Raw genomic sequence first — 26,168 nt, forward strand, 5'->3', positions numbered from 1 at the left:
TTGAGAAGCACAATAAAATATTTCCTATTCTGTGAGGTTTGTACATTTCTTGAATTACCTAACCCAGTGGCCCTCAGTGTCCTGAAGAACCCTGGAGGTCCATAATGTCAACACTATTTTCATATAGTACCAGGGTGTTACTTGGTTTTTGTACTATGTTGGCACTTGCACTGCTGATACAGAAGCTATGGTGGCAGAATTATTAGTTCCTTAGTATGAATTAGGGCAGTGGCATCAAACTGTACTAGTAATCATTGTGTTCTTCCTACTGCATTCAGTCTTAAAAACAAAACAAAATAAAAAAAGCCTGTTTCACATGAGAATATCCACGATGGTGCAGTAAGCATTATTAATTTTATTAAAATTCAGCCATTGAATGCCTGTCTTTTTAATATCCTGAGTAATAAAATGGAAAGTACACATAAAGCTTTATAGCATATTAAAATATGATGGTTGTTTCAAGGAAAAGTATTCATGTAGCCATTCAAATTTGTGAGCTGAATTAGACACTTGTGTCATGTAATACTATTTTTACTTAAAAGCATAGAAAGTATAGTTTTTTAGATTTAGGCATTTGGTAGAATTTTCTTGAATAAAAATGAACAAAGTAAGCCTTTTAATTCAAGGGAAACAGCTGACAGCATTTGTTGCCAATGGTAAAATAAAACTTTGAAGTAAAAATTAGAATCTTAAAAAACTTGTATTTACCATCTTAAGACCAACAATTTCCTTGAACTTAGACTTTTCTGATAACAATGATGTTGATATTAGAAATGTATTTTAACTTGTTTAATGAGATGTGTTAGCATTTGGTAAACCTGCAAACCTCAAACTTTCCAAATGATCATTGCATGGAATTAAAAAATCATGCATGGGTAAAAGATCCATTTTATCCAGTGGGTTTAATGTAATACAGTATGAAGAGTTCATTGATATGGTTATAGATTCCATGTTGCTGTTAGCCTTTAAGGAATTCTCAGTTATTGAATTTTAATGTAGAATCAAAGGAGAATGTCCACAATTATCTAAAAAGGCTATAAAAGGTGTCCTTTTGCAACTGTGTATCTAGTGAGGCTAGATTATATTGCCTTCATATGCTTCAGCCAAAACAACACCTTAGATTGAATGCAGCAGCAGATACCTAGTTCACGTTTATTAAGCCATACATTAAAAAGATTTGAGGGGAGCCTGGGTTTCTCAGTCAGTTGGACAACTGACTTTGGCTCAGGTCATGAGCTCGCAGTCCCTGAGTTCAAGCACCACATCGGGCTCTGTGCATGATCTTGTGGTCGGTGAGTTTGAGACCCACGTCAGGCTCTGTGCTGACAGCTCGGAGCCTAGAGCCTGCTTTGGATTCTCTATCCCCCTTTCTCTCTGCCCCTCTCCCACTTGTGCTGTCTCTCTCTTCCTCAAAAATAAATTAACATTAAAAAAAATTAAAAAAAAAAGATTTGAAAAAATATAAAACAGACCTACTTTCCTCACTAATATTTTTGTTTAGGAAAAGAGAGTTATTTTTAATAAAAGATGTTATTTACATTAACATTTAATGGGTTTATATATATATATATATATTATATATATATATAAAATCTGATTTTAGAATTTTATATATTTTTTATCTAATATTTTAGAAGTTTTCAGTTTTGACTTGTAATACAGTAAATATCAATAGATAAAATCTATATAAAAGCACTTTGGAGTCCTCAATATTTTTAAGATTATAAAAGGTCTGAGTTGCTGATATAACCTATATCAGCTTTAGTTTAGGAGTTTTGTTTTTTTTACTGGATCATCATACTAGCTTTCCTTACTATTTTTGACACTTAAGAGTTACAGCATGAAACCCGGGTAGAAAATAAAGATTGAAAACAGATACATACAATTGTAAGATCAAGACATAATTCAGTTCAATTCATTATTTCATAGTTACAAACTTATAAATTACAAGTCTCTATAATAAATGAAAATAGTATAGCAATCATATTTCAGAAGTATAGTTTCCAAGTTTATTGTTCCTGCATCTGTTTTTATTTAGCATATTTTTTCTTCTGGAAAATTATTAGTTAGCAAAATTGATAAAGATATATTAAAGTTAAACATTTTGTAATACATAAACTGAATGTTTTTTAAAACGAGATTTATAATATTTAAGTGACATAATTAGAAAGATAGTTAAATATTTTTAAATTATACTATATAAGCATTTTTGGATAAAGTTGATAGCTGTGATTTTTGGCGCCTTTTGAAAACTAGGGCTGTAGATTGCATTTTGTGAAACCACTGCTGCCTCCTTCACTGCCGCCAGTCTGAGCAATGGTTAACTTTCTGTTTCATTGTCTTTGAACTTTATTAGTTTGAATCAGTTTTCTTTCCTGTGTCACACATTTTTTAAGCCAATAAATGTCTTCATTTTTAAGTCAATTATAGCTAGATTATTGAAAATGTTTTTTCTTATAGATGTTTAAAACTTTTTTTTTATTTTAATGGCTTTCTTCTGAGCTATAATATTGTGTTAGTAGTCCCTTTAGCCTCTGTTTTCTCAAACTATTGAATTTATGCATTTATTTACATTTGAATTATCTGATTGACTACAGGTTTAGAAAATGTACAATCTGAATTCTCCTTTGCATCTTAGTTGAGTTTATATCAGGTTTCCTTTCATGTTTTCTTTATGGTTTAAGAATCATATTGGGGGCTCCCGGGTGGCTCGGTTGAGCATCTGACTCTTGGTTTTGGCTCAGGTCATGATCCCAGGACTGTGGGATCAAGCCCTGTGTGGGACTCTGTGGTGAGCTTTGAGCCTTCTTAAGATTCTCTCTGTCTTGCCCTCTGGCCCTCTCCCCTGCTTGCACTTGCTTGCTCTCAAGAAAAAAAAAATTTTTTTATATTTTTAAAATTAAAAAAAATCTTTTCTTCTGTAGGTTAAGATTAAAAGGCAAGATGTAATTTGAATGAATGAAGTGTATAAAAATAGTGTCCCAGGTGTTACATAAACTTTATTTTCTTATTTTCAAATTAAAAGTAGGAGCAATTGATAATGAGTGTATTCTAAACCCCTTCAGTATAGGAGAGAATATATTTATAGAACTAGTGTATACCAAAATACAAAAGGTAATTGTGAAGTTAACACACATTAGATATGTAGCATTTGGACTTGGGTGTAACACATAAATGCAAAACCCAGCTGACTACCTCTCTTAATGAGACTCTTGGGAATAGGCCCTGCACAGCAAGGTGCTGCCCATCAGAGAGAGTTAATATTTATTCTGTAAAAAACCAGTGTTGAATATCACTGCATAATAATCAGGTTCCAAAATCTGGCATTTATATCTTTGTTTGCTCAGGCCTCAAATAGATTCCATTTACTGGGGAAAGAAAGATCAGTAATTTGCCTCGTTATGCTGGGGAAAGTCTACAAGCAAATATTACTTCTGTCTTTATTCATTGTGGTGGGAAGAACAAAGTATTTAATCTACTTATTAAATCACACGTGCTAATGCCAACTGTCAGGATTGAAGGATTAAGCAAATACCTTAGATGGCTGGTTTATTGAGACTTCGAGCTGCTTTCAGGAGTAACTACTAGCCTATACAGCACTCACATCCAGTTTTGACATTTGTGAAAACTTATCAGAACCACAGCATCAAATTTACCTGCTAAACAATGTGCAACTCAGTACACCTGGGACCAAGCAGATCTTCATTTTTGAATTCTATATAAGAAGCAGAATAACTTTGATTACACCTTTAGGGTTATGTGGATGACATACTAAGCACTGGGAGACAAGATACCTTACAGAACAATGACTAATTCAGTATGGAAACTTTCTTTAACTTTAGTTGCATTGATTTTAATCAGAATTGTCTGTGTCCTACAACTACTGTACAACTCAGATTCACATCGTAGAAACTTGCCACCATGGGAGATCTGATACTTGGTCACTCTGAGCTGAGATCTGTGAAATGCTGACAGTCCCTTTCTTTGCTCAGTCTTTGTCCAGCTGAACCTATTTGCCAGGGCTTAAAGAAAGCCTAACAGTGGAATACAGTATTTGAATTAAAGATCATTTCTGTAATCTTTACATCTCAGGTGTATCAGCAGCTCTTCTTTCTACAATACGCAGAGGTTCTGGGAATGGGATTTCTGTATATGGGATTTCTTATTTAAGTTTCAGACTAGAATTAGCACTCTTAGAAAACTAACTTCATCGCAAAGGGCATTTATTTTACTCTCTTCTGAACACACCCATCTTTCCCATCTGCTGTTGGACTGATTACTTATCAGCATAATAGGGGATTTCTGACAGAAATTCCCTAAATGGATCCTTAGTTACCACTGTTACTGATCTTACATATATTTCCATTGGATTTTCTTAGTATTCCAACTGATTTCAAGGTCAAGAAATTCTTTTCCTCCTTCTGTTTTTGTTGTTGTGTGAGGAAACAGCAATTCCAGCATATGAGCTCTATACTGTTCTTGAGTTCTTCTTGCCTTCCTGCCTATCTTATGTAGTTTTCTTTTTCTTTGTTTTTAATGGTTCTTTTTTTTTTTTAAGCTTATTTTGAGAGAGAAAGAGAGCAAGCGTGGGGGAGGGGAAGAGGGAGATGGAGAGAATCTCAAGCAGGTTCTACACTGTCAGCGCACAGCCCAAGGCAGGGCTCGAACTCATGAACCATGAGATCATGACCTGAGCCAAAATGTGAACAGTCAGATGCTCACCTGACTAAGGCATCCAGGTGCCCCTCTTTTTCTTTGTTTTTAAGAACAGTTCTTGTTTGTGGCTAAGTTAAGCTTTCCTGGTTTGTGGTTGCTTACTCTGTACATTTCTTTGGTTCTTGAGTTTAACATATTGGACCAATTTCTGAATATGCTGGCCATACCAGCCATTCATATATTCATGCATTCTTTCATCTGATATATTTTTGAGCACCTATACTATGTCAGAACTGTGAATGCAGTCCTTAACACATTTCTAGGACAGAAATCCCTAATCCTTCCTAGTCTTTTTTGGTCTCATCCTCTTGTATACTTTTTCCTTTATTCAGAAGCTGACTTTATCACTGCTCTTTCTTAGAGGCAGGTTAGCCAAATTTTCTACCGAAAGAGGTAGGGACAGTGGGGCTATTAATCACAGATACACCAGAGTTATCAAATACTAGAACTTTACAGTAAGATAGATTTGTGAAGACATGATTTTTATAATCATTTTCTATTACTAACAAATCTGTCTCCTCTTGTCCCTTAAACCACCGCTTGACATTTCCTATTCCTAATTCTTTATCGTGATGGCTGCAAACCTGGAAGAATGGCAGACATACTTGGGGAGCTTTAAAAATAAAAAAATGGTTTCCTAGGCAGAAACCAGAAATACTCTGATTCTGCCCATTTGTTTTACATTCTTTCCATTTTAAATACTAAGTTCATATGAATCTTTATGAAAGACCATTTTCCTCACATCATTCCTTTTCCCCACTTGTCACTGGTACCTCTAATGCCTACTGGCAATGAGCAAGTTACTTATCTACTTTAGTTTTATCCACTTATTCAACAAGTATCTATTGACTGTCTACTGTGTGCTAGAAACTGTTAATAAATATTGAGGATACAGTGGCATTGGTGAAAAGATGACAGAGAACAAATGTTGTGTAATGTTTCAGTAATTATAACAAATCAGTGTATATATAATATAATCTCAGGGGCCTTAAAAAAATGAAACAGGGTAAGAAGTTAGAAAGTGATCAGAGTGGTGGAAGAAAGGACACTCTTTTAGATAGGTTGGGTAGGGAAGGCTTGTGTGATGCAACAACATTTGAGCCAAGATGTGAATTACAGAAAGAAATGTGCTGTTCAAATGGTAAGCAGAGGAAGCAGAGTATGTTAAGAGTTTAGATATTACTCTGAATGCAATGGGGAGCTACTTGAGGGTTTCTTTCTTTTAATTTTTTTAAATAATAGGGTATTGTAATGTGGTTTGCATTTCAAAAAGATCAACTGAGTGCAGTATGGAGAATGCACATTGAGGGAGTCATAGTAGAAGGATGTAACTGAAGTAAAAAAAAAAAAAAAAAAAAGATGATCCTGGAGGTGAGAAATGAACCAGTTTCTGCTTCTGGTGATGACAGAGTAGCTTGTATCAGAGCATCACTTCTGCCAACAACGGTAGAGTTTGGATAAAATACACAAAACAATAAATTTAAGACATAAGAGAACAGACAAGGCATGAGGACTTAAGTGGCCACAGTACTAGACAGAAGGATCGTACATGAGGTGTGAGCCCTACTTTCATCTTGGCTGTTAGCCTAAGGACATTTGTCTGTTCACATCATTGATACAGAGTCAATCAGAGAGTGCTGGGAGTTCTTTTAGTTTCTCTAGGCTAGAGAAACAGAAGGTGGAGCTTGGACCTGCCACTGAAACCAGGACTTTATTGAGATAGCTGTAGACAGATGTGTCTGAAGTTATACATGCAGTTTTCCTGTGAGGTGTTTGCCAACTTTTAGCTACTTGAAGCATAGAGCAAAAGTCTCATAAACCAGGCTGAAAGCTGCAGGTAGGAAGCTAAAAAAGCTGATTATAAAGATTTCACAGTTTTGTTCTGGAGATAAAGAGGTTAGAGTTTAAGGTCAAACAAGTTGGAGGGGCCTTGTAAAATACTGTAGACTTTTATTTGTGACCCCAGAAAGATTCCACCTTGGGAGTAAGAGATATTCAGACAAAGACCAGCCCAAAAAAGTCTTAAAATTGGTGCCCTTAAACAGTGAAAAGTGACGTTTAAGTACACTCCCTTCCTACCTGAGCAAAAATAAATCTAGATAAAGGTAGCATTAGTGCAGCTACAAACTTTTATATACAGTGTCCAGTATTCAATCAAAAACCGCTCACTATGCATATCAGGAAACAAGATCTAATGACCAAAACTAAGAAATAAAACAAGGTAATTGAAACAGATCTATTGGAGATGCAAATAGTAGACTTTTAAGTAATTGTAGTAGAAAATATTAATAAGGATTAGTAGTACCAGAGAACTGAAGTATGTAAGAATGTATAAATATTCATTCAAAATACTCATTCAAACCAAACACATACAGAACTTATCCAAAAATTGATCATATGCTGAGTTATAATTCATTTCATTGAATTTCAGATTGAAATAATCTCAAAGGTATTCTCTGATCACAGTGGAATTAAGCTATAATTAATAACAAAAATATAACTAGAAAATGCTTATGTGAGTAAAAATTGAGAAGGACTTCTAAATAAGTCACAGATGAAAGAAGTTAAAATTAAAATGGAAAAATAAATGGAAAGTAGTGGTAATGAAAATATAACATGTAAAATTTGTGCTTAGAGAAAAAAAGACTTACGTAGGCTCTTATGTATTAAAAAAAAAATAAAGGCTGAAAGTCATTGATCAAGGTTTTCATCTCAAGAAGCTATTTAAGAAAAGTAATACATCCAAAAAGAAGGAAAGAAATAAAGGGAAAACATTCAATTAAATTGAAAAAATATATACAATAGAAAAAGCTCAACAAAACTAAAAGGTGGTAGTTTTAAAAAGATTAATACAATTGGTAAGCTTCTAACAAGACTATTCATACAGAGAAAAAGATTATAAATTACCAGTATCAGAAATAGGCCAACCAACCCCATAGGCCTTATAGGCATTAAAAATCCTAAAAGGATATTATGAATAATTCATACCTATAAATTTTATTTTTTTAAGATTTATTTATTTATTCCAAGGTGGGGAGAGGCAGAGAGGGAGGGAGAGAATCCCAAGTAGGCTCTGCACTGTCTGCACAGAAACTGATGCAGGGCTCAAGCTCACAAACCACAAGATCTTGACCTGACCTGAAATCAAGAGGAGCACACTTAACCAAGTCACCATACCTAGGAATTTTTAAATTTAGATGAAATGGACAAATTCTTTGAAAAAAATTATAAAACTAACTTAAAAAGGAAGAAAACATCTGAATATTTTGGTACCTAAAATACCAAAGAAGTAGAATCTATAAAATCTTTCCCTTGCAAGCCCAATTTTTAGTTGAGTTATTCTTATAGATTTGTAAGAATTATTTGTATTTTATAAATGAGAGCTTTTTGTCATATGTATATAATGCAGATATCTTTACCTACTCTGTAATTTGTCTTTTTACTCTCTTAAATGATTATAGGTTATCCCCTGAAACAGGAGGTAGAGTGTATAGAGTGTATAGATTTTAGTTCAGTTAGGTTGGTTGGTTTGGTGGTGAGATGTTTCCTGTCTTCTCAATGTGTCTGTTTTTTGTTTCCTCATAGAGTAAAGTAGGGCTAGTATTGTAACTCACACAATAAGTATTGTGTGAGAAGATTAAGTATTTTAATGTATATAAATATCTTAATGTATCTTAAGCCAGAGCTAAGCATATATTAATTAAGCCAAGCTGTAAGGCTTTCCCACTTTATGGCCCCAACAACTTTTATAAGTCTGTTTATCTCCTGTTCTAGTTAAAGTTCTTTTGTTGAAAGAAAAGAAACTTAAAATTAGCACAGTGTATTATCACAATATAATAGAGAATTCCACAAACATACAAGGACAGGAAATTAGGTGCAGGCCAGTTTTGCATGAATTGAAATTAATAAATCAGGAAGCAGGGCTTTCCCCACATTTCTTATCTAGCAATAGCACAGTCTCCTGTGTCTAACTTTCTCTGGCGGGCAACTCTCCCACCTTCTGCTCTGGTGAAATCATAGCCTTTTGATTCAAACCACCACTACCAGTCTCTGTGTCTTTCAAAGGAAATTTCAGGAGAGAAACTTGAGACTGCTGACCAATGGCTTGCTTCTTCCTTCCTTTTGTTCTGATCATCCACTGCTATTTGTAGGTTCCCCAAGGCTTACTCAGCAGGAATAATAGACTGAGCCCTGGGCAAACAAAAAAGGGTTTTGAGTTTGATGAACAAGTTGACTGCCCTGCTAATCACATTCATATCGTTCCTTTTTTTCACAATACTGCTGCTTCTAGTTGGTCAGGTTTTAGCACTGTCTAGATTGACTCCTTTTTGATCTTTCCTATCCAGAGGTTTGGTGAATTCACTAGAGGTATAGACATTTCTAAAGAACGTTGTGTGTGTTTTTTGTTTTTTGTTTTTTTCTGGGCACCTGGGTGGCTCAGTTGGTTAAGCATCAGACTCCATTTTGGCTCACATCATGATCTCAAGATTTTGGCTCAGGTCATGATCTCAGGGTTTGTGAGTGAGTTCAGATCTCATGGTTTGTGAGTTGGGCCCTGTGTCAGGCCTCTCATATTGACAGTACGGAGCCTTCTTGGATTCTGTGTCCCTCCCCAGCTTGCTCATCCTCCCTCCCTCCCTCCCTCCCTCTCTCTCTCTCCCTCTCTCTCTCTCTCTCTCTCTCTCAAAAATAAATAAGTAAACTTTTTTAAAAATGCTTTTTTTCTCCATACCAGGTGATTGACCATCATGTATAATGATTAGCATCACCTTTATTCTCAACTGCCATTGCATTGTTTTGATTTTCTATCTCATTAATCTTCATAGATTTTCTGGAGACTGGTGGGAGGGCTGCGTGAAAATGAAAGCAAACGAATTAAAAAATTCTCATTACAAATGTGACCTCTTATATTCTTTAATTTTAAACAGAGTCCAGGAGAAATGCTTTGGATTATTAAAAAAAACAAAAACAAAACTGGCTAGTCTCAACTATTGAATGATACTACCCCTTTCAAAAGTAAAATTAAATTATTCACATTTAGTCAGAATTGTCTGCTTATGTGATTTTCTACCAAAATATATGGTTTTGTGTAACTTTATTTTGAGTTTGTTTTTTCCAGTTAAAATATTTGGTAATAGTTTTAGAATGTTATGGGTGCAAACTCAGTAACTCATGATTTGGATGCATGGTACGTAATGAAATTTGGTTCAATATTAGTTATCTAAAACCTCCCTCTGGAAGGATAGGTGGGAAGTTTTCTTAAACAAGTGGTGTGGCAATGGTCATTTAAAAAAAAAAAGAATGGACTCTGTTCTTCATGTTTTATAAGGGGACTCATTTTAATTAGCATGTTGATTTGGGCATTGAAGTAAAGAGTTACGTAAAGTCTCTGACCCGAGTAACTCAATATTAATAGTTACCTCTCTTCAGCAGATAGAAAATTAGTATGACATACGGTACCCTATATATTTAGAGAAACAAATGACAAAAAAAACAAACTTTATATAATCAAAACCTACCTGTTCTTATCTACTTAAATATTTTTTAGTCTTTATCAAATGTATATTTTGACTGAATTGTTCTTTACATATTAAAATGCTTATATTTTTGATGACAGTGGACAAAATATTTTTTTAACTTGTAATTTTTTTTTTCACATTTGATTCTTTCTTCTTCCTTTTAGGGTAGAGCCTGGATTAGAGTAGCACTCATGGAAAAACATTTATCTGAATACATCTCTACAGCTCTGAGAGACTTCAAAACAACCAGGTTTAAAAGTCTTTTTGATTTTCAAATATGTATTTAGAAGAATCACCTAAAGATTAGAAGTAAGAATAAGATGAAGATTCATTCCTTTCTTAAGTCCATAGCTATTTTATTTCCTCTTTTTTGTACTGCTCAGGTAAACCCACTATCTTCTCAGGAAAATGCCATTTGTCAGCTAACCATGCATCTTCTTGGGTTTATCTTTTCAGGCTTTACATTATACCTAGAGTATCTTTCTGAATCATTTCTATTTCTCACACTTTTAATAGTTGAAGTCCATTCTCTCCACAGGCTTTTCCCTGACCAATCTGAAGAAAAATCTCACCATCAGATTCCTATAGCATTCTTTCTCTTTCTGTATTACACTTATTTTATTTCTTTCATTTAATTCATACATATAACTAGTGATTGCTCAGTTGTCTTTTTAAGGCAGGCTAGACTAGTGTTGTTTTTCTTAGGTTGTATGCACGTAAGAGATGACATACTGTGCCATGTTACTTTACTTTTTTACAATGATAAAAGAAAAGGTTCATATTAGGACAACAGGCATGCCTATAAAACTCTGGTCTGCTAATCTCTATGCTTATAACTGTTATTAAAAAAATGATTTTCTGCATTTCAAAAGTATTTGTAAATGAAAATATTCAGTACTTTCAGTACCTTAAACATGTACTATTCAATACAGTGGCCACTAACCACATGCCACCATGTAAATTACTGTCAGTTAAGAGTAAATAAAATTACCAAATCGCTTCTTCAGTTGCCATGTCACATTTCAGGTGTTGAGTAGGCATGTGCAGCTAATGACTACCAAACTGGACAGCACATATGTAGAACATTCTATTGGACCACACTGCCTTAGGCACTTCTAAATTACCATACATATTACTACCTCATAAATCATATTTCTGAAAGAGAAGAAAAGAGTGACAACTATAAACCAGTTTTGATAGAGCAGTTAGGGCCATATATAAAGAACTCATATATCTGGAATCTTAATTTCCATGTCCTGTTGCAATATTTGGCATTTTGGATTTTGAGAAAATGTGGGCATTTATTATGATACATTTTTGCTTTGTTTTTTTCCCACTTTACTTAGGTATAATTGACATATTTTGAAGTTTAAGGTGTACAACATGTTGATTTGATACACTTATTACTATCAAATGATTACTGTCATACCACTAACACTTCCATCATGTCACATAATTGTTTGATATATACTTACTGAATTCTTTTATTGCAGTACGATTCCTTGGGCAGTGAAATGATGAACTCTTAGATGTTTGAGATGAACTTTGTGAAATGAAAATTTTGTTACTTCTATTTATTATTTCTAGTAAATAAGTTTAATTATGGAAGATACTAAATATTGAGGATACTAAGGTTTTGAAGATAAAAGTAGTATAAGAATCTCATAGATCAAACCTATAAATCCTAAATCAATGAAATCAAAATGAAGTTTACACAATAATCATCTCCTGTGCATTTGCAAAGTTGCATTAAAGTTATGATAGTCTTCTGAATAGAAATTAAAGCATTGATAATCTAAGTTGTTAGTCTTGCTTCTTAGACAAATGAGTGGAGTAGAAATAGTTCTTGAATAGATTATTTTTAGACTGAGTAGTTCAAATATTTAAAGGGAAATGCTTTTTGGCTTGTTCTTAGGTGTTAGCTGTCTTTTTTGATAAAAAGGAAATGATTCGTCTCTAAAAAAGTCCATGAAGTAAAAATACTCTTGTAAAAATATATAAGCATACATTATTGAAACAGAAACATGGCTTAGTAAATGTTTCTACACATATGCAAGCAAATATATGTTTATATAATATACGCACCCATAGTATTTAAGTGCTAATACAATGGCTCTAATTTCCAGAAAAGGAAGGAGGGTGTTATTTCAGAATTCTCATCTTAGAAGTTAAAAAATGCAGTTGCAAAAAGTCTTCCTTTTTAAAAGCAAAACAAAACTATGCTATTTTTTTTTTTTTTTTTTTTTTTTTTTACTGAAGTCAAACCAAAGAAACTTCTTAATTATAAATAAATTTGATTGTGAACCTCTGGCTGAAACATACCTATTTGGAAGATTAGCTTTGTGAAATGCAAGCAAACTATTGGAAAGAATAGTTATACCTTACCTTTTGTCTGGATGCTCCCTGACATAAGTGCTTGTAGAACAATGAGAAATGATCTCTGGTCCTTTAGGAATCTTGAGAGTATCTGAATCAAGTGTTCTTTTCTTGTTCTACTCTTCACAGATAAAGAGTAATGACGTCCTTTAAAATGGTGATGCAAGTGTTTACCCCAGGACAGAAGGAGGAGCTACATGAGCTAAGATAGGCAAGCTTGAGAATAATAATCTGTGAAAATCCAAGGATAAGATTGGGTGAAGAAGTAGGGGAACAGAAATATAGTAAATTATCTTGTAGGAGCACATCACATGGCTCTGTAGTGTTAGAGAAATACAAGTGATTTTATTTTTTGTTTTTGTTTGTTTGTTTGTTTGTTTTTTGCTAAGATGGAGGATGTCTTAGCAGTTGGAAACAACCCTTGCAGGGTTTCTGGTTTAGGGATTGAGGGGTTACTGGGAAATAGCCAGAGTTGGGAGGTTAGAGAGTTGAGATTAGAATCCAAGCGTAAAAAAAAAAAAGGTGGGCAATTGTTTTTGTAGGTTATTGGGAAGACTGAGAAATAGAGAAGTAAAGTAGAAACTGAATTAATTTGTTCCAAGTTTTAATTTCTCCCTACCCACAGACTGAAAAATAGTTAGAAAAGTTAAGCTAAAAAACACAAATGTGATACTTGAAACAAGATTGAAACCATTCTGGTAAGAATTTGAAGTAACAAATATGGAAAATATGAAGTAGAGATAAAATTAGTTTTGTAGAGACCTGTTTGTTACTTTACAATTGTACCACAGTACTTAATTTATGACAAAAGTTGTACTCAGAAGAAATAATAATTTTTTTATACTATAGTAGGTGTAAGAGAAGGAAGGAGTGAAGTATGAAACAAAACTTCAAAAATTAACTGAGCTGTCACAAAGTGAAAAAGGAGGTGATAAATACTTTTCCCACTTACAGAAAAGTAGATAGAATAGTGAAAAATTACCATATCTTTCAAGAGCTAAGAAAGACTTAGAATCTGAATCTGTTTAAATTATAAAATATAATAATTAAATATTTTATAAATATATATTTAAAATATATTAAATATTAAATATTTTAAAATAATTTATTTCATAAAAATATAAATAAAATATTTATATTTTATATTATTAAGATGAAAAACATTAATAAAACTTGCTTGTGTACTACTACCTTATTTCATATACAAAAATTACTGAAAATGGATCAGACTTCCATGAAAACTCTTGGAAGAAAACATAAATATAAATCTTCCTGACCTTGGATTAGGAATAATTTCCCGGATATAATAGCAAATACACAAGCCACAAAAGAAAAAGTAGATACATTGGCATAATCAAACTTAAAACCTTTTTGCTTTGAAGAATATCATCAAGAAAGTGAAAAGATGATCCAAAGAATGGGAGGAAATTTTTGCAAAGTTAAATGTCTGATAAGGGACCTCAATCTAAAATATGTATAAAGTACTCCTACAACTTAGTAATAAAAACAAAAACAAAACATTTAAAAATGGGCAAAGAATCTGAATAGGCATTTTTCTAGAGAGGATGTACAAATGACCAATAAACACATGAAAGATGCTCAACATCAATAACAGGGAATTGCAAATCAAAAACACAATGAGATACTACTGCTCATCCACTAGGATGGCTAAAATCAAAAGAACAAATAATAACAAGTATTGGCAAGGAGCTGGAAAAATTGAAATCCTCATACATTGACAGAAGGAAACAAATCATGTAGCCCCTTTGAAAACCAGTCTGGAAGTTTCTCAAAAAGTTAAATATAGATTTACCACATGACCCAGCACATAACTCCTATATATATGGATACATATATGTATGTGTGTGTGTATCTATCTATAGATCTATGTATAGATCTATACATATATATCTACATATGCATATATGTGTATATGTATTTCCGAGAGAATTGAAAATATGTTCACAAAAAGCATATATACGGACATTCATCGCAGCATTACTCATAATAACCAAAAAATGGTAACAACCCAAATGTCCTATCAATTGGCAAATGAATAAACAGTATATATTCCATACTGTGGACTGATATTCAGTCATAAAAAAGAAATGAAGTACTTCTTATGCCACTACTGGTACTTGCTTCTGTGCTCATTCAGTGTGGACCTGATACCTCCTTTGTGAAGTGGCAGAGGAGGATACTCTGAAATTCTCCATGGTCAATGAAAAGCCCAAGGAAGGAGTCAAGACTGAGAAAAATGATCATATTAATTTGAAGGTGTTGGGTCAGGATGCTTCTGTGGTGCAGTGTTAAGATTAAGAGGCGTAAGGGTGCCTGAGTGGTTCAGTCGGTTAAGCGTCCGACTTCAGCTCAGGTCATGATCTCGAGGTTCATGGGTTCGAGCCCCGCGTCAGACTCTGTGCTGACAGCTCAGAGCCTGGAGCCCGCTTCAGATTCTGTATCTCCCTCTGTCTGCCCCTCTGCTGTTTGCACTCTGTCTCTCGCATCGTCTCAAAAATAAACAAACATCAAAAAAATAAAAAATAAAAAAAAGATTAAGAGGCATACAACACTTAGCAAACTAATGGAAGCCTGCTGTCAACCACAGGGTTTGTCTATAAGGCAGATCAGATTCTCATTTGAAAGACAGCCAGCCAGTGAAACAGACATACCCACACAGTTGGAAATAGAGGAGGAAGATAAAACTGATGTGTTCCAGCAGCAGACAGAAGGTGTCTACTAAAGAAGGAACCTGCCACTTTGTTCCAGAACTCTGTTCCTACAGACCAAGAATACATTCTGTGTTAAAAAACTCAATGTGGGGCGCCTGGGTGGCTCAGTCAATTAAGTGTCTGACTTCAGCTCATGATCTCGCAGTTCATGGGTTCGAGCCCCGTGTCAGGCTCTGTGCTGACAGCTCAGAGCCTACATCCTGCTTCGGATTCTGTGTCTCCCTTTCTCTCTGCCCCCTCACTCACACGCTGTCTCTCAAAAATGAGTAAACATTCAAAAAAAAAGGAAAGGGGTACCCGGGTGGCTCAGTGAGTTGTGCGTCTGACTTCGGCTCAGGTCATGATTTCACAGTTCATGAATTCGAGCCCCGCATCAGGCTCTGTGCTGAAAGTTCAGAGCCTGGAGCCTGCTTCAAATTCTATGTCTCCCTCTCTCTCTGCTCCCCAGCTCATGCTCTGTCTCTCTCTCCTTCAAAAATAAATAAAAACATTAAAAAAAATTTTTTTTAAATTAAAAAACTCAGTTTGGTGCCACCACATCCTGAGTACTAGTTGATAGTTTATTCTTTCATTTTCCCCTTCCTCATTCCTTTACTCTGCATGCAGTAGCTGGTGTGTTTGCACTAGCATATTGCCTTTTTTTTTTTTTTTTGTACTAAATATCCAGTGGTATATTTTGATTGACATCAAATCAAGATGGAATGGGATAAAATAATGACTCTGTGAAAAGAAGCTCATTCTCCATGCTCTTCACAACTTTGAAAGATCAGTATTTCCTGACTTAGCCCTGTATTGTGTGATCTTTATTCTCTATTCATTTTCCTTTCTGTCTTCGTAGAATTTTTAGAATGGCTTTAAATACCACCTGTATGATCATGACACCACACTTAAATCTCTAGCTAGCGAGTTTAGATCAGATTTTTTTCCCCCCTAATCGTCTTTACCTCTTCCTTAACAAGTGGTCTCACAATCTACCTACATGGTTGATCAAGTCAGAATCTAAAATTCATATTTGATTTCTCTTTCTCCCTCATTTTCTATAATAATTCCTAATTATCAAGTCTTGTCAATCCTCTCTCCAAAATATATCTTGATCTATTTACCTCAATCTCCATGATGGTTACAGTAATAAATACCTTGTTTATCTCTTGTCTACACTCCCTTATTGGTGTCCTAATTGCGCTTCCAGTTTTCCCCCTTCTAGCCATTTATCTTCCAGCCAATCTTCTTAAATGTTAAAAATATTCTGTTAATTCCGACTTAGGTCTAGAATGGTTTCTCTTCAAACATATTTCTTGGAGTCAAATCCTAGTTTCACCACTTTCTATCTGTAGAGTCTTACACAAGTTCTTAATCCCTCCCTGGCATAATATGTGCTGGTAAAGTTAAGGAAGATTCTTCATATCAAGCATTTGTAACTGTGCTTGGCACTCAGTAAATGTTCACATTTTTTATTAATGTTATATGGCCTACAGAGCCCTGTGTGATCAGACTTCTCTGGGCATAAAGGCTCAGCCCTTGAGAATGCCTTTCCTAATAGTGATTTTCTTCAGAGTTGAGTTCTCCTTCAGTTTTTCTCTACTTCAACAACCTATTTATTTGCTTATCCTACTTATCAAGTCTAATTACCTTCTTCTCTTGTTTGTTGCCTGTCCCCTCCCCTAGACGGTAAGCTTCATGGAGAGGGACCATGCTTAGGTCATCCACTATTTAACTTTCATACCTGGCACAGTTCTTGCCACATAGTAGGAACTTATTCTATATTTGTTGATAAAATAATTAATGAATCTCACATTCTTAGCAAGATATTTGGAGATTTACTTTTTAGTCAGGTTTCATTCTGATTCAGTTTGTCTTTGAATGGAATATAACATTTATTTATAATACTATAATCTATTTTGGATGTCATGAGGGAGACTTTTCTAACTTCCTCCCTTAAAATTTCATACATAGAGACTAAACTGGGCAAGGGAGCAAGAATGTGATAATGAAATTTCTTTGGTTTAGAAGAGAAACTTTCTCATACTTTAGTATTGCATTTTCAGTGTGTAGAATAACTTTTGACTCTCAAAAAAGGAAAATTGGAAGCATGATATTATATAGTATCAGTATGATACTCTGGTGGTTCCTTTGGATGCAATCCAAAGGGTATTTGTTATTGAAGTACCTGAAGGGCCTTCAAATAGTTTTACAGAATGAACACCAAAGAAAGAATTACAGAGATATATTTCAATGAGAGTTAAATTATATATGATAAGAGAAAAAGTACGGTTGTTATTAGGGTGTTATTTTAAATGGTTTTCTGGTTTCTGATATTTTTGTAGTCAACACATGATTGGAAAGAGTATACCTAATAAAAAGTGGAAGCAGGGCACCTGGGTGGCTCAGTTGGTTAAGCGTCCAACTCTTAATTTAGGCTCACGTCATGATCTCACAGTTCATGAGATCAAGCCCCACATCAGGCTCTGCACTGTCAGTGACGGGCCTGTTTGGAATTCTTTCTCTGCTCCTTCCCCACTTGTTCATTCTCTCTCTCTCTCTCAAAATAAACATGAAAAAAAATTTTTACAGTGGAAGCTTTTCCTCCAGATACAGTAATATCAGTAGTTGCTCATAATTTTTCTTTGTTTCTAACATGTAACACTTCTTTAGGGATACAATCTAATGTATAAAACTTTAAATTGAAGTTTTAATACATCTTTTTCACCTTGGTACTTTCAGTGTTTATAATATATTTTAGCAATTCATTGTACTGTTTTGGTTAGGTCCTTCTCCTACAATTATTTTCTTTAGAACAAAAAATATTTTCAATGAAAGGGAATTTTTTTAGTGTATACCTTACTATTATTGAATTTAGTCATTTAGGATTTACCCTTGGTTCATTTGTTACATGTTATATAAGCAAATTTTATTAATGCTCCAGTTTTTCTATAAGATAAAATGTAGATGTTTACAGGTTTTCTTGAAGTCTTTGAAAGGGTTGATAACAAGAATCAGATTTCCAGTCAAAACTGATATGTTGATTTGATTAAGAGAATAAAAAAATTAATTTTTCCTAACAGCTTCTTCTTTAATACATGTGAGTAATGTCTTTGATTAAATGATAAAAATACCTTTTTCGGTTCAGATCACTTTAACTCAGTATTTTTTGAATACTGAATTATTTTTTAAATGTTATCTCAGAAGTGTATTTTATGAAAAATACTTTTTTTCTTAGCTTGCATTAATAGTGAAGATGTGGAGCATACAGTGGACACCTTGTTAAGTAGCTCTTCCTCTACCGTTTGTCCTCCCATCCCCTCTGGTTCAGTAAAAACTCATAATAAATGAGGTCTATGCAGCATTCCACTTCAGGTATTGTTTTATTTAAGTGGAATTATTTCACATATAGCAAGTGTTTCACTTATATTGGTTTACTTAAAAAATTATTAGTAAAACTTAAGCCAAAGAACTCCTCAAAAGAATATTGTATAAGATCTTTAGACTTTAAGAAATCTCTGAAACTGGTGAGATATGTGTGTGTTTTTGGTATTCTTCAGCAGTCCCTAACACAATGTTGACATTAGGAATAAGCAGAAATAGTTTTGATCTGACTCTTAGAATGTACTTTTAAGCATGGTGGACTCAAAATGAAAAAAGAAAAAAAAAAAAAAGACCTTTTCTTATATAGGGAAATACTAGGAATAATGGGTGATTCCCAGTTATCAAAAACCAGAATTCTTTTTAAGGCATGTGTTCAACAGAATTTGGGCTCTAGAGCCATTGTAATCATAACTCTTTTCGGAGTCAAAATATTTTGTCAACAGCCATTTTAGCTATTGGAACAGTGGCAAAATCTCAGGTATATAAATTTATTTAAATATCTTTACCTTTTTGTGGAAAACCTTAAGTATGTAGAAATTTTTTCCATTTATTTTGTTAATCTCTGTTAGGCTGGAAGTTTTAGTTTTTCTCTTTTTACATAAATCAATAAAAGCAATTCCCATATTTCCAAGGAAACACAAAACATCTATTGAGGCAAGTCTTCCCACATATTTGTTTGTATCTGACAGAAGGTCTCTTATTCTCCTTTGTACTTTTCACTCATTTAAAATTCCTTATGAACTATAATATAGGTTAAATTCTCTTTAAATATTTTTGTTTTATAGGAAGTGATAAGGTTTAAAAGAAAATATATAGAACTTAAAGTAAGAAGAATTATGTTTCTTCCTTGAGCAGTTTATCTGCATGAGCTTGGGCAAATTGTTTTAACCTAACTCTTAACTTTTTTTGGTGGAAAATTTGAAACTAATGATAGTTCTTTCCACCTTTGCTTCATGGACTTTTTAAAGAAGTATCAAAGGATATGTTTGTAAAAGTATTTTTTAAACTATGAACTATGCAAAATTGGTGGATTATGAGCTTATTAAATTTTTTTGCAGCCTTAATAAACTCATGACTAAAAAGAGTAAGACAAATTCCATTTACTAAAATGGAATAATTTAATTTAATAAATAAATAAATTTTATTTAATTTTATTTAATTAAATAAAATAAATTTTATTTAATAAATAAAATAAATAAATAAAATTTAATAAAATTTAATAAAATTCCAGTACTAAAATTTCCTTTTAGTTGGTGGGATCTTACAGAGTGGTGTCCACTGTCTATATCTAATATATATAGGTAATACAATCAAATGATGCCTGGTTATTGAACATAAACTAGTTTTTGCACAGTATTATTTTTAAAAGAAAGCAAATACAATGATCGTACTTATTTGTGGAAAAATGCCATAGATTCGTATCATAATATTTTCTCAAAATACTTATTTTAAATATTTTAAAATAAAATTGTAGTATTTTAAAAACTGACATTAACCAAAACAATAAGCTTTACAAGAATTAAGAGAGGTGGATTCATAATTTATTTTGTCAGAGATAATGAATACTTCCTTTTTCATACGCAAACACCCTGCTAGCTCAGTATTGTAGTATTAAAAGATTAGGATGAATTACTAATGATCACATCTCTCTAGTTCTCCATTTAGTTAATAAGTGGACTTTCTTGTACTTACAGAAAAGCAATGTGTGTTTATCTTTTTCTATGTATACAATGATATCTACAGAATTTCAAAATTAGACCAGTAAAAATGTGAATTTTCCACCTTTCAGATTACATTTATATTGCTTCGCTATTAGGGAAACAGAGTAGGCAGTCTTGGCCAGTTGAAAGAGTTACTTTGGAAGTTCTTTTTAAAAGTGGTGGAAATACTTAGAATAATTTTTTGTTGTTCTTATGGCGGCATTTTTTGTTTTTTTTCCTAAATATCTTCAAGAATTGGCTGATCCAAATAGTTTTTATTTTGATAAATAAAATTTAGTTCTTTATACCTTAGTTTGGTTTCTAAATAATTTCTACAGAGGAGACTTCAGTCTGTTTTTAATATTTATATATTTACCCGTTTCATTTTATAGGCGATTTTATGACGATGGAGCAATTGTCTTGGGCGAGGAAGCAAATATGCTTGCTGGCATGCTGCTTGGACTCAATGCCATTGATTTCAGGTACTCAGTCTAAATGTATTCAGGTTTTAAATTATTCTACCTCATACCAGTTTCTACTTAGCTTTTATTCTTGGTTTGCTAATAAGAAGTAAAGCACACAGCTGGATATTGATATTTGATTCATGTCGTTCCCTTTCCAGTAACATCAGCTTTCTAACTGGGTTTGCTCTCAGCAAAGAGACTGTCTCAAAGTTAAGGATTTAACTGACATGTTTGTTCTGTAGTTTGGGCAAATCTTAGACTATATCTCCCCAGCAAAAGATTATGTACCCTTGTAGCCCTGAAGGAAGTTTTTGGATCTTATCTCTTAGTATTTTTCAGCTACTGCTATAAAATGAAAAGATGCACTGAAAGTAGATGGAAAGCCAGAAAGATTTTCATGATCTCATGCGTTGAAATAAAAAACTCCTGGCATGATGTGTTTGGTATCTTGTGTTTATATTATATATCTGGGCCATCAGAAATATTGTTAATATTTGCTTCTATCATCAACAAGATGAATTTATTTCAGACTAAGAGTATAAGTTCTAAAAATGTAAATGTAAGTTTTCATATATTCATGGAAGTATCTTTTTGTATTCTTTAATTGATCTAAGATTTTACATTATGCTAAAAATAAAAAGTTTGTTTATAACAATTCAAACATAAGATTAATGGAAATATTACAATTTTATTGAAAAATATCAGTTAAAATCCAAGAGTGTCAACAAAATAAGTATAAAACTTAAATGAAAATCTACTGTTAGATCTTTAATAGAAATATAATGCTGCTCATTTCCACTGAGGGTACCTTTTTTTTTTTTTAGCAAATCACTTCCTTTTCAAAATATTTTCATTTTGTCACTATAACTTTCCTCTGTTTAAAATTTAATAAAGTAGTATTAGGTTATTAGCTTAATTGTTTAGAATACAAAAATGATAGATGCCATATGGAGGTTGTCTTTTTGATCCTTCTAAGTGTGTTAATTTTTCACCTGTCATCCTGCTGGTTCTGTCTGAATCCTTTACATTTCTGTTTTTTGGTGCAAAAAGAAAACTTGGGATAAGAATGTGAACTCTTGGTTTATTGTAACCCATTGATACTGTATGATCAGCTGAAAGCAAATGTCTTAAAGATACATTAGTAATATTTCTGTAAATGAAGGAAAGCCCTTATAAAGTATTGCCACTTTGGCTCACTCCTTATTCAAGCATGAAAAAGTATGGAGCAATACCAAGATACTCTTGATATTAACATTTGAAAATGGAATTTCAATAGGCAGACTTCCCAAAGAAATCAGAACATAGGAGTTCATAGAATAATTTGTTTTTTGAAAGATCCACCTACATCTTGTAAATGTTCTTGTTTATGTTCCTAGTAGATGTACTTTTTTAATAACAGTGACCATAAAACTAAACACTTTTTTTATTATCCTATTGGATACACCATCATACAAAACAAAGATTACTGGATTGGGAGACCAGAGGTCTAGAGTTTTTTTACTGGCTTTATGTGACTCCTGGTATGACTTTGGGCAAGTAGCAACCTTTCCTGTTGCCATGGCCTCAAAAAGGATTGACTGACGATCAAATGGATTTTTTTTAGCTTTCTTTTTAGGTCTAAGACCCAGGCCCTTTCACTTACTCATAGTTTAAAAAACTGTCATCTTCTAATTAGTTAAATCTTTTAAAAATACAGTCAGCGGCATCTAAGAATTTGTATGAAAACATGAACAAGTCTTCATTTGAAAATCCTCTAATGATGTCTTTAAAAATCCAGTGAAGACTAAAATAGTCAAATAACGTTTGAACAGATTTCTCAGAAAATTTTTCTTTTGCAGGATATATTCAGGTTAGAGTGTATTGTGCAGTCCTTTGTCATTGGTATTGAACGCAGAGTATCTTTATTGAGGTGTTTATTTGTAACAAGTAACATCTAAAATATGAATAAAAAATTTACCAGCAATTTGATGAAACAAATGTCTCGAACCAGAGATTGTTTATAATGCTTAATGCCAATTTAAAGGTTTGATGTATTATGTGACATATTTATTTGTTTCTTAGCTTCTGCCTCAAGGGAGAGGGATTGGATGGAAACTTTCCTGCTGTAATAGACTACACACCATATTTGAAGTTTACCCAGAGGTATATGACGTTTTGAAATATGTTATTGAAATCTTAATTTAGGGGCACCTGGGTGGTTCAGTCAGTGGAACGTCCAACTCTTGATTTCAGCTTAGGTCATGATCCCAGGGTTGTTGGATTGAGCCCCACACTGGCCTCTGTGGTGAATGTGGAGCCTGCTTAAGATTCTCTCTCTTTCCCTCTACCCCTCTTCCCTACTTGTGAGTGCTCTCTAAAATAAAAAAAAGATAGAGAAAAAATAAATATTAACTTATAGTTTAATGTCTTGTGTAATATATTCATCTGATTAAAATTGCTTTTATTTTAGTATCAGAAATTATTCAAAAATACAGACTCCATTTGCAGACTCCAATGTGTTTAAACTTTTTACATAGTTGTAATTTCAGCGTAGTTTTTAGAAAACATCATGTATTTCTGTTGCTATCATCATTATAATAATAACTTTGATAGCTCTATAATAGTCCATTGAGAGTTCAAAATTATAATTCATCATTCAGATTGTTTTCCATTATAGAGGAAAGGATAATGAATGTTTTTGCAAATCAGTTTTCTTTTTGTTTCTGCTGTGAATTTACCGAGTTATTCAGGCAAATACAATGAAAAATTTTATGGCTCTTAAAGTGTGTCTTTTTAAAACAGTCTGTACCAATTTATCTTAATACTAGTATTGTATGAGAGTTAAGAATTTCCTACAATCTCACCAGCATTGAAAATTAATCAGATGATATCTGTAAATTTTTTGAAGGTATGATTACATAATTGGCTTCCTGAATAGAATGATTATATACTTTAAAAGTGTTATGATCAAGCTAAAGCTTTAAGGGAAACAGAAAGAGAGTATTATAGGTATATATGTAATGTACATACACACACACGCACACTGGAAGATGCATTTATTGGGGATCTAATGTAGGAAAGAAACTTTACCAGCTTCCAGGGATACACAGATGTCAACAGTAAGGGCAATTCATGAAATGCTGAAAATAATAATATAGTCCCTGTCACCAGGATAATCATCATCTAGTGAGAGAAGTCCCTATGTGAGAGGTAGGAGTGTGAAGATACTTTAGGTGGTGAAGGAGTAGTAACACAGTCTTATGGTACCAAGATTTCTAACTTGAGTAAGTGGATCACTTGGGGAAAGTGATAATTCTAGTACTTTACATCTAAAAACCAAATAGAGCAAGAATTTTGAACAGGCATAAAATTATACTGTTTTGGGTATATTAGATTTCAGGACATTTTTGAAGACAGTAGTTCAAAAATAATACTAGTAGAAAGAATGCTAATAATATTGAATGCTTATTGTATATCAGGCATTATTCAAAGTGCTTTCCTTCTATTAACTCATTTAATCCTCAAAAGCTAATTTTATAAATGAGAAAACTGAAACATAGAGAGCTTAAGTAGATTGTCTAAACACACAGCTAGTTTGTGCAGAGTGGGCCACAGGTCTGGAATTAAAGAGCAAGATGACAGCTGGACATAGGAGTTTGGCCATTGACAAGTAGGTAGAAAGGCTATTTGTAATGATTTAGGAAGTGACTTTAAAATATAAAGATGAATGTGAATACTAATTTTTCTCTCCTACATACATAAGAGACTATAGTAATTACTGCAACACTTAAAAATACAATGATGGAACTTTCTCAGGTGGTCCCCTCAGAATGAGTTTAATGATAAATGCTCTCTGCCTCCAACTTGCTTAACCACTTTTTGTCCGCATCTTTATGCAACTGTCTTTCTTTGATGCACTAATCCAAACTTGTATGTCTAGCTTCCTCTCCTTCATACGCTGAGGGATTTCTACTATCTTATTATAAAAAGGACACTGAAATGAGAAGGGAAGTACCAATTCCACCTTGTCATAAATAAGTTAGCATTACTGATAATGGAGGTCTTCTTTTTAGAAATATGTAAACAGTCTTGATTATCATAAAGAGCCAATATTGTAAACATTCAGTTGCTTCCACAAAATATACCTATATTAGACAAATAAAAAAAAACGTTTATTAGGTTTCTAATTTTAAGAAACTGTAAAAATATATCCTTAACAAAATTACTGCTTTTAATTTATTTGATAAGTAATACATTCTGATGGTGAGTCTGAGTGCATCACCACTCAAATTTATTTGGTAAGTAATACATATTCATTATAGAAAAACTAGAAAATAAAGATAGGTAGATAGAGGAAAACTTAAGTCACTCAAAATCTTACCTTTAAGAAGCAGCTGCTAGAGGCATTAACATTTTGATGGGTAGCTTTCCAGCCTTATCTTTTTCTTTAACATGGAATTATAATGTACATGTAGTACTTCTTTCCCTTAATACTGTATAATGAAGATTCTTGCATGTCATTAACCATCCTTCCACATCATTTCCCTAAGTGAATAGAATTTCATTATCTTACAGTATTTTTACATAATTATTGTTGGACCTTTAGGATACATTCAGTTAGTTGTCACTGTCGTATGCACTTTTGCAGTTAATAACCTTGTAACTACATCTTTTATATAGACCATGATTATTTCTTTAAGTTAAAGTGGAAGTAAAATTTCTGGGATAAATAGCACATGTATTATTAAAGCTTTTGAAATATGTTATCAAATTGCACTCCAAAGAGGCCATACTAGTTAAGTTTGTATAGGCAATATGTGAGATTGCTTGCTTCCCACCATTGCCAACTAAGTATTAAAAATGTGGCCAGTTGTACAAGTGGAAAATAATATCCTATTGGGTTTTTTTCCCTATTGTTTTAATTTGCATTTATTTGCTGGTGAAGCTGAACTTTTAAAAAATGTTTATTAGCTATTAGTCTCTGTAAATGAAGTGTTATCCTTCTGAAGCTAAATATATGAAATATGTTAATAGAAAACATCCTAAAATAGATTTCATATAAAACTGGCTTTTAGATTGTGTATCATTGAGAAAACTCAGTTTTTCTGAGTTACTGCTTGATAAAACTTTAAACATCTTTTAAACATTTTTTCTTAAATAGATTTTAGGCCTGAAAAGTCCAGTAGCTAATGATAGTTGGTGCCTTATGATGCCTTCAGTTTTGTACTTCTCAATATAATGTTGCCATCAGCATTCTTATAGCTAAGTCTTCGTACTTAAACATGACTATATCCTTAAAGAGGCAAATTTCTACAAACA

At 33.1% G+C, this 26,168-nt stretch overlaps 2 protein-coding genes across 5 annotated transcripts in view; both read left to right on the plus strand.

Annotated features, from left to right (window-relative positions):
* Nucleotides 1-26,168, plus strand: part of RUNDC3B (RUN domain containing 3B) — a 154,097-nt gene that overhangs the window by 58,482 nt on the left and 69,447 nt on the right. For all 4 annotated transcript variants that reach the window (XM_042965617.1, XM_042965625.1, XM_042965600.1 and 1 more), the window contains 3 exons: nt 10,400-10,485; nt 20,799-20,888; nt 22,932-23,012. In XM_042965617.1, the coding sequence (XP_042821551.1) occupies nt 10,400-10,485; nt 20,799-20,888; nt 22,932-23,012 (257 nt within the window). The remainder of the gene's footprint in view (nt 1-10,399; nt 10,486-20,798; nt 20,889-22,931; nt 23,013-26,168) is intronic.
* LOC102955079 (small ubiquitin-related modifier 2-like) lies at nt 14,826-15,387 on the plus strand. Its single transcript, XM_042977452.1, has 2 exons — nt 14,826-14,912; nt 15,166-15,387. The coding sequence occupies exons 1-2, from the start codon at nt 14,826-14,828 to the stop codon at nt 15,352-15,354; spliced, it is 276 nt and encodes a 91-aa protein (XP_042833386.1). The 3' UTR covers nt 15,355-15,387.

The sequence above is a fragment of the Panthera tigris genome, chromosome A2 (assembly GCF_018350195.1).
Source record: "Panthera tigris isolate Pti1 chromosome A2, P.tigris_Pti1_mat1.1, whole genome shotgun sequence".
Lineage (NCBI taxonomy): Eukaryota > Metazoa > Chordata > Mammalia > Carnivora > Felidae > Panthera > Panthera tigris.